The 10,000-nt window shown below is 49.1% G+C and overlaps 1 protein-coding gene across 1 annotated transcript in view; it reads right to left on the reverse strand.

Moving 5' to 3' along the window:
• LOC121711202 (afadin-like) overlaps positions 1–10,000 on the reverse strand; it is an 85,170-nt gene that overhangs the window by 35,330 nt on the left and 39,840 nt on the right. The window contains 4 exon segments of the mRNA XM_042094563.1: positions 935–996; positions 1,915–2,021; positions 4,172–4,238; positions 9,639–9,892. Coding sequence (XP_041950497.1) covers positions 935–996; positions 1,915–2,021; positions 4,172–4,238; positions 9,639–9,892 — 490 coding nt within the window.

Here is a 10,000-nt window from a genome sequence, read left to right on the forward strand (position 1 = left end):
TAACTCCCTGGACGCAGACTGGGCAGCGCAGTTGAGCCGTCTAGATGGTGAACACCGGCTTATTTCCATCCCACTCTGGGATGCATTCCATTTCATTAGGCTAACATCCTGTCTAGCCACAACAGAGAGTGGAAAACAACACCACACAGACAGGTGTCAATAAAACAGCGAAAACAAAAAGGATCAACTGATGTGGTGTTACTGGCTACTTGGTGGGCACTGGACGCGGCTATATATAGAGGGGGTTACTCTGGGTCAGATTTGCGTGACTGCGGACTTGCATTTTGCTTCTTGTTAAGTGCACTGCTTGTCAGAGTTCCCTGTGTGCTCATGGAAACGGACAAACCTGCCCCGAGGTCTGTTGCTCATGGAAACGGACAAACCTGCCCCGAGGTCTGTTGTTGCCCCCCCCCCCCCGGGTGTCTCTGATAGAGGGGAAGGTCAGCTAGGTTTTATCTGCCCAAACAAAAACCGCACTGGCCTGCACAGCATCACAAGGACACTACCCAACTGGCCAACACTGGCCCCCTACACACCCAGAGCCTGTACAGTAGTCTGCACTTTATCTCTCAGTAAACACACACTGTTCTCACAATATGTGTTATCTGTTGCCAAATAAATTTGATCAAGTGAAAACACAGACATCAGTGAAGTGAGTGGCTATCTAAGCTGCTGATAGGGAAGTCCAGCATATGTCCAGCCACATCTTATCCAAGGCAGATGCCGAGCCAGTAGTTTCAGTACTGATCATCAAACGAACGAGGGAGAGAGAGGGAGGAATGAATAACAAACACACACACACACACACAAGGACAGAAAGCAAGTGATACGGAGAGAGTGAGAGATGGAGGGAGGCACGGAGAGATATGGAGAGACTCAGAGACAGGGGGGAGGAGAAGTGGAGTGGAGTGAAGACGCGTGGCGGAATACTCACAGTTCTCCCGGAACTCGATGCTGGCCGGCAGCGTGAGCTCGGGGCCCAGGCCGTCCAGGGACCTGCGGGGGGAGAGAACCAGGTGAGCGCGCTGGGAGAACCAGGTGAGCGCTCTGGGAGAACCAGGACAGCAGGCCGGCGCTGCCCACGCCACTGTCCACTGAAGCCCAGCGCTCCAGAGGCACACAACCGGCACGCCCATACAACATGGCCAACTTCTCAGCTCTGGTGTGTGTGTGTGTGTGTGTGTGTGTGTGTGTGTGTGTGTGTGTGTGTGTGTGTGTGTGTGTGTGACGGAGCAAAAAATTAGTATGTGAGTAAGAGGAAAGAAGTGCCTACGAAAGAAGGAAAAGGTGTGTGTGTGTGTGTGTGTGTGTGTGTGTGTGTGTGTGTGTGTGTGCATCTGCATTATTGATGTGGATGCGGTGCTGTGGCTGACTGAGGGGCTAAGCTGGGCTCGGCTCAGGATCCAGTTTCTGTGTGTGCTGAGCGGAGATGTAGCCGCAGGTTAGATTTCACAGGTCACACACACACACACACACACACACCTGAGGCTCAAGGACCTTCCTGAGTGTGGCGCAATGACAATGTCACTCAGTCAAGGGAAGCATATTGACCCCAGCACCATCACCGCGGAGGGCCACCAGATCATGGTCCATTCCCTGAGCCTCATTGAATCAATGATGCAGGTGAGATTGATTGGAGGTCATCGGTCTACGGTCACCTCACTCACTAGTGTGGCTTGATGATGAAAGTGCTCTACTGCCAAAGTGCTCCCTTTACTTCATCTTTCCCATCTCCACTAGACTAGTCATTGTTTACAGTACTCTAAAGAGGAACACGTGCGGGTCAGAGTACGCATCATTCACAAAAACCTGGAGCAACCAGTTGTGTGTGGATGTGTAGGCAAAGAGAGTGTGAATGCATATAGTATACAGGTGCGTGTGTGTGTGTGTGTGTGTGTGTGTGATGTATCTGACCTGCCGTCATGCTTGCTGAAGTCCTGCTGCTCTCCACGGATCATTGGCTTGACCATGCCCCTCTCACTGCCATTTCCTGCTCGCTCCATATCCAACTTCCCTGAGCTCTGCACACACACGCACACATAGTTACAAAACAACACACATTACAAACAGCATTTCCATCAAATGTTTATAATGTATGAATGAATGAAGTAAGACCTGTTGGTAATTAATTATTCTACACTGAATGCACACAAATTGCTTACATTCTTGAAGTTGTATTCAATCTGTTTAACAATTATTTTCTTTACAGAAGAACATACAGCATACCTTGTAGACAAGTTAAATGACTGCAGAAATGAGCACATTCTGTGGAGATATTCTAAGATGCCTGGATATTTTACATATTTGTTTCTTGTCAAAATGTTAAATTCATTAGCTGGGTAAACAACAGCCATAACAAGCAACTTCTGATTAAGCATCGAGTTAAAGTACGTGACCAGGTCATGTCTGATAAAGGCCCAGACGCCGTCTCTCTGAAGTAAGTGTGTGCCACTGTTGTGAGAACCCATGCTGACCGCATGGTATCATGGACACGAGCTCACTGGCTCCTCCACAGACTATCTAATCACTTTACTGTTTAAACACAGAGAGTGGACACAGTAAGAGTGGTCAAGGGGTCAAGGAAGAGTTTGGTTGCTTCAGCTCTAGTGAACTATCAGTCAGCTTGTGTTTATGAAGGTTCATTTAGGCATCCAGGTGATAGTAGGTCTTTTAAAAAGTTTAAGTTTGACTAAAAGGAATAAACGGTATACAACGTTTCAGTGTTTGTGAGGTGGAGCATCCGAAAGCAATCAGGGAAAGGGGCACCTTAAACTGCTGGGAACACCATCTTCCTGTTGATGATGGTGTTTGGATGAACACCGAAATGTTTTCTACCATTTGTTCCTTTTTGTCCAGTGTTAAAATGAAACTTTTTAAAAGAACTATGAGTCAGCTTTATCTCCATGTTTTTGTTTTCTTATTTCTTTAACAGCAGGGCTTCCTGCTTATTATCTCTGATTTCACAGATCATACGCTAACAGGAGAGGCTACGCCGGGTACGTAACTGAAGTGCTCTGTTTGCGCTGCGTCTGCCACAACAATTAGTTTCCACTGGCGACACCAAACGTGATGGCAGCGTGTACGTTCGAAAAAAAATTACGGAGCACTTCAGTTATCACTCGGGGTAGCCTCCCTGTAAGAGAACGAGAGGAAGAGACTATGTTCCAAATCGCATACTTCTGTACTTACAATACTGAATAGGAGTGCACAAGTTTGTTTGCAAGGACAGAAGTAGGCGAATTGGAACACAGCCAGAGGCTAAAGGGGGAGAGGGTGCGGCAGGAAGACAACAAGAGAGACAGGGGAGACAACAAGAGAGACAGGAGAGACAACAAGAGAGACAGGGGAGACAACAAGAGAGGACAGGAGAGACACTTCCGAGAGACAGGAGAGACACTTCCGAGAGACAGGGGAGACAACAAGAGAGACAGGAGAGACAACAAGAGAGGACAGGGGAGACAACAAGAGAGACAGGAGAGACAACAAGAGAGACAGGGGAGACAACAAGAGAGACAGGGGAGACAACAAGAGAGGACAGGGGAGACACTTCCGAGAGACAGGGGAGACAACAAGAGAGACAGGAGAGACAACAAGAGAGGACAGGAGAGACAACAGAGACAGGAGAGACAACAAGAGAGGACAGGGGAGACACTTCCGAGAGACAGGGGAGACAACAAGAGAGACAGGAGAGACAACAAGAGAGGACAGGGGAGACAACAACAGAGACAGGAGAGACAACAAGAGAGACAGGGGAGACACTTCCGAGAGACAGGGGAGACACTTCCGAGAGACAGGAGAGACAACAAGAGAGACAGGGGAGACAACAAGAGAGACAGGGGAGACAACAAGAGAGACAGGGGAGACGGCTACGAGAGACAGGGGAGACAACAAGAGAAGACAGGGGAGACAACAAGAGAGGACAGGGGAGACAACATGAGAGACAGGGGAGACAACATGAGAGACAGGGGAGACAACATGAGAGACAGGGGAGACGGTTACGAGAGACAGGGGAGACAACAAGAGAGACAGGGGAGACAACATGAGAGACAGGGGAGACGGTTATGAGAGACAGGGGAGACAACAAGAGAGACAGGGGAGACAACATGAGAGACAGGGGAGACAACAAGAGAGGACAGGGGAGACGGTTACGAGAGACAGGGGAGACGGTTACCTTGCTGGTGGGGAGTCCGGAGGCGTGGATGTCACCGTGTGGGTCAAAGGTCGTCTCCGGGACGCTGCTACAGCAGGGGGAACCAACAGAGACCAGAAGACAACGTTACAATCGTCCCCAGAAACGCCACTAGTAAAAGCATTGATGCGCACACCCATATATACATATATACACACACCCATAAACACAGATCCTGACGCACATCACACACACAGCTGCAGCCAGCCCAAAATAACATACTCACAAAACAACCTCCCACACTGCTTTACTACTATACAAACACACACACACACACACACACGTGTAAATAAAACACAGATGGAATTTAAGCCCTAATACCACCCCCTCACACACACATGTACACATTCATAAGAACAAACACATTCACTCAGCTCCATTTCACTCATTCTCACACACACACACACACACACACACACACACACACAGGAGACAGTGTAGGCCATGCAGAGATGAGTGTGTAGTGTGAATGCTGCAGTGCTGTGCGGTGCCACAGCCCTTATCAGCCCCACTGAAGGAGCCAAGAGCAGAGCCTCTAAAAATACACCCCAGCCCAGGAGCAGCACTTTAATTACATCTCACACACAGGCCACATACACACACATTCACACAGGCCACATACACACACATTCACACACACTCACAGGCCACTCTCTCACACACACACATTCAAACACACAGGCCACTCACACACACACATTCAAACACACACAGGCTACACACACACACAGGCCACACACACACACACACACACACAAGCCCAAAAGAGAGCAAGGCAAGGGACTGGCTGGGTTTAAGGACCATTTTTTGGCATCATAAAAGATCTCTCTCTGTCACACACACGCATATTCCACTTAAGTCCCAGTCCCAGCACACACACACAGCCCACACATCTCTTCCCACAACACAAACCCCTATACTCACCACCATCAACAGGGTTCCGAGCTGCACTCTAATGTAATCAAACATACAGTATGGTACGCACAGCTCTCAGAAAGCCCTCTCTGTGAGCAGCCAAATCAGCGCGACGCCAACTCAAGAGTCTCCTGACGTTTGCCGAGACCCCACCTTGGAGTCGGAGCTCCACGTACCGCCAGGCTAAACGCCAGGAAGCAGAAAAGCGCAGAGACTTTTGGAGTAATCACTAGTCTAGCTCCACACGTCGCAAATCTCTCACTGTGCCAAGAGGGTATGGAACAGCCTCTCCCTATGACCATCAAACCACAAATCCCCCCCACCCCACCCCCCTCTCGCTTTCCAACATCTGTAATCTTCTCTGGGTCCGCTGTAGGTGCAGGGGACAGTACAGGGGACAGGATTACGTCTCTACTCGCCCACTGTCTGGTAAATGGGTGACCGGTGAGATTCCGGGAGTTTTAACCTCAAAAGCAATCAGCGCACAAACAAAAATCAAGAGTTTTGGGAGCGGGATTGCGCCAACGCGGCTTAACATTCCACAGTCAGTCGGTCGGTTGGTTGGTGACACACACATGCTTACAACTCAACATGCTGAAACTCTACACAGATCCCACTGGCATTCAGACATCAAAATGAACACACATGTGTGTACGCGGCAGGGTTTTGAAGCAGAGGAGAGTGACTCAGAGTGTGTCTACAGCTTAGCCCGTGTACACTCCAACAACAGAACAACCAAACAGCTCTACGACAAAGACGACCAAAAAAAAAGCTTTCTGCGTTCCACAGTCGGTCAAACAGAAACTACCCTCCTAGGACTGCCCAGACCTGTCCATCTCTTCTCCCACTCCCGTGCCACTCGAGCGTTACCTGTCTGATTCGGCGGTCCTCCACAGGTGCATCCTACAGCGAGAGATCCCCTGTCTGTGTGTGTGTGTGTGTGTGTGTGTGTGTGTGTGTGTGGAGCTCCGGACCCGTCTGCCGCACGCCTTCACACTCACTCAGCACTGCTGCTCATCTGCTGCTGGAGCCACCGCAGATGTGGAGCAGCCCACCAGTGTGTGTGTGTGTGTGTGTGTGTGTGTGTGTGTGTGTGTGTGTGTGTGTGTGGGAGAGCGAGACCAAGGGACAGAGAGACCGAGAGAGAGAGAGACCTCAGTCTGCCTTCCAGCAGAATTTCTGCCAGTTCACTGCACACACACACACACACACACACACACACACACACACACACACACGCCACACCCCACACAAGCAAAGCCAAGCCCTGTCACACACGCTCATCAGATTAAAGAGCCCTGTAGCCTCAGACTGAAGCCTGCCATAAGCTCCCCCTCTCGCTTTCTCTTCTTCCTGCCTTCTTTCTCCCTCTCTTCTCCTCATCCCTATTCAGTCGCTTTTCCGCCCCAGCACCACCACTGCCCCCCGGTCTCAGCAGAACTCAGTCATTCATTAACTCACTCGGAGGGGAAACAGCACAGTTCTGGGTCATTTGATTCTCCCCCAGCAGGGGACGGGCAGTTGTGAGGGGAGCCCTGGCTCGGTACCCCTGGGGTCCACGCAGACACTCCGCCCCGCACCGGGTCCGTTGCCCGTGCCGACGGGGGGGTTGGGGAATTAGTGTGATCACCGCGGAAACCCAAACAATCAGAGTCAGGAGCCACGCGACAGATGGGCCAGTGAATTACATGCTTTAATGCAAGAATATAAACACACACACACACACACACAAACCTATGGTAACATGACTGAAGCTATTATCCACTAAATGAGGACAATTGTTATTGCATTTACTCAGAAACTTAATCTCGTAAACTTAGTAAGCAAGTGAATTCCAGGACACAAAATGAAATCCCTGAGATGGGGTAGTCTTCCATGAGCTCTCAGTGCTGCTGTCAGACCATGACAAGAGGGCTTTCCATCCCACAGTCCCACAGTGTCGTGGCGTCTGAAAACAGGAAGCACCTGGTCCACAGCCTCTACGGTCACCACTCATTAACCCCTGGAGCAGGCAAGCTTGGGTCCCAGTGGGAGGGGACTAGGCTAGGCTACATGTCTAGAGACAACCTGTGGACATGCTGGAGGTGTTGGTGTCGGTGGCTGCAGGCTTTAAGGGTTTAAAACCGTACCTGCACTTGACCCTGCACTGCTCTTTCCATTGGGAATTACTACTACTACTTTGAATGTCTGGACACCATTTCTAATCTGTTGTTAACCCTTAAAGGAGTATGTTGGGAAATGAACGTTCTAAAGAATATCTGGGTTCACTGAATTCAGCATAGAATTTTAGAACCTTCAATTGTTGTGGAACGGAATCTTATGTTAGAATGTTCAAAAACCTACACCTTTAAGGGTTTAAAACCGTACCTGCACTTGACTAGTGCTCCACTGCTCTTTCCATTGGGAATTACTACTACTACTTTGAATGGCTGGACACCATTTCTAATGACTGTTGTTAAAGGAGAACTCCTGGTGAATACAACACTGTTGTTCGAGGTCACTGAGTACCGAAAGAAAAACAGTGCTACCTAACTCGAGCTGTCCTGCTAGTGGCTAGCGCAGCCGGACAGCTACAGAGCCATGCCAGAGAATGTCTTATAAGGGGAGAACTGCCACTCTCGGAAAACTTCCGGTTTCTGAGCTGGTTGCAGTTCCTTCTGTGGTTCCACATGAGGGCGCTAGTCCACGAGTGCAGAATGCATGGAGGTCTATGGAGCTGTACCCCTCAAAATCCACTTTTCTCGGGATATAATTTTTTTTATTTTTTTGAGTATTGCATTCAGGAGGGGAGGCAAAGAAAACACACTTGGTTGAGTATTATATTTTTTAAAGTCACTTAATTGTTCTAAAAAGCCTTTCAAATGTGTCAATGACGTCATTCATTAGCACAATGCTAGCGTGTTATGTGCAACAACGACCCAACCTGTAAGAAATCAAAAGGACATAAGTACTCGTTCATTCAACTTTTGACCTATAACCCATGTTGAAGTTACACAAACTACAATCAAATCTGAGATTTGTCAACGACAATCAGGTGAAAGAGACAAATTTAGCCGTCTAGCTCCATTGACTCCCATTCATTTTGCACTCATGGCGATCGCCCCCAGTGGAACTCTGGTGGAACTGCAACCAAAATTCGGTACAATGGGACTTAATACGGAGTGGCCAGGCTCTCCGTAGACAGGCTCTGGCCATGCTATACTTTTAGACAGTTTGTGCCTTTTAACAGACTCAAAATGTCTTTACAAGTGCTGTGCCCCTACCAAACACCCCTATGCGTGTTCAACTCTGTAATTGTGAAGAAACAGTATAAATCCAGTGTTCGACCGGAGTTCTCCTTAATAAGTATAAGTATATATACTAAATGATCTCTGCATTTATCTCAATCCGTGAATTAGTGAAACACACTCAGCACACAGTGAACACACAGTGAGGTGAAGCACATACTAATCCCGGTGCAGTGAGCTGCCTGCAACAACAGCGGCGCTCGGGGAGCAGTGAGGGGTTAGGTGCCTTGCTCAAGGGCACTTCAGCCGTGCCTACTGGTCGGGGTTCGAACCGGCAACCCTCCGGTTACAAGTCCGAAGCGCTAACCAGTAGGCCACGGCTGCCCAATAGGCGTCGTCTAATCATTCATGTCCATATGAGGGTAGCTGTGATAGGCTTGATTTGGGACCCATTCAGTAGTCAGTGGCTTGTTGCAGTGCCAGTTTTGAAACATAATTAAGGAAATCTTCCTGGATATGGATTTTTCCTGAGTGCATTGAATGGTATCTGAATCCCATCATCCATCACATGTACATACTATCGGACCAAGCTAAGAATGGAGCCGCCTCAGCACTGGTCAGATCACAGTCCTTTAGGGTCAACCTCGGGTTAAGCAATGCAATGAATAGACAAACAGCACTAACATGAAGCACAGATTCCTCATGAGTAGAGTTTATCAGAGGGTCAAAACAAACAGCTGAGCATCAATAGGATTTCTCTTCACTTGCAACAACCAACACTCACAATGTGGACACACACACACACAAATGTAATCCTCACTAAAACTAGTGTGTACACATCAGTGACCATCCCCAGTGTCAGGAGAATATAGGCTATCCAGAGAACTAGAAGATCCAGATAATATAATAAACAACTACAAGAGGTGCTTGTGAGATCGCATTTTAATGCCAGGTGTGTACGCAACTGCTTAAAGGTGTGAAATCGTCAAGATCAGATCCTATATGCCAGGTGTGGATGTGGATTGTGTCTTAACACACATTTGAATATACCTGGACAAGTCTACCTAACTGAATTCAATACTGTATCAGAGAACATGCACACCAATCTGTTCTGACTGTGTGTGTGTGTGTGTGGTGTGTGTGTCTATGTGTGTGTGTGTGTGTGTGTGTCTGTCTATGTGTGGTGTGTGTCTATGTGTGTGGTGTGTGTCTATGTGTGGTGTGTGTGTGTGTGTGTGTGTTTATGTGTGTGCGTGTCTGTGTGTGTGGTGTGTGTGTGTGTGTGTGTGTGTGTGGTCAGCACTTACCCGGACTTGTGCCGTCCCTTCATCATGGGTCCCGGCTCGCGCTTCCCGACGAGGTGCTCCTGGGCGGGGTCCACGAACTTGAAGACGTGGGCGTGGCCAAACTGCAGCGTGGCACCGCTGCGCAGGAGGGTGGTGTCGATGACCCGCTGGCCGTCCACCAGCGTCTCCGCCTCCACGCTCGCCGGGGTGACCGTCACCAAGCCGTCGGCGTGCAGCAGGTTGCAGTGATGGGGAAGCACGCCTGGACCAAAGAGCTGGACACAGGCAGGCAGGGAGAGAGAGAGAGGGACACGCCGCGTGAGACAGATGACCAATGAACAAGATGGGGTTTCCACACCTTCGTAAAATCAACTTCAAAAACT

This window comes from Alosa sapidissima, chromosome 6 (assembly GCF_018492685.1).
Source record: "Alosa sapidissima isolate fAloSap1 chromosome 6, fAloSap1.pri, whole genome shotgun sequence".
Taxonomy (NCBI): domain Eukaryota; kingdom Metazoa; phylum Chordata; class Actinopteri; order Clupeiformes; family Clupeidae; genus Alosa; species Alosa sapidissima.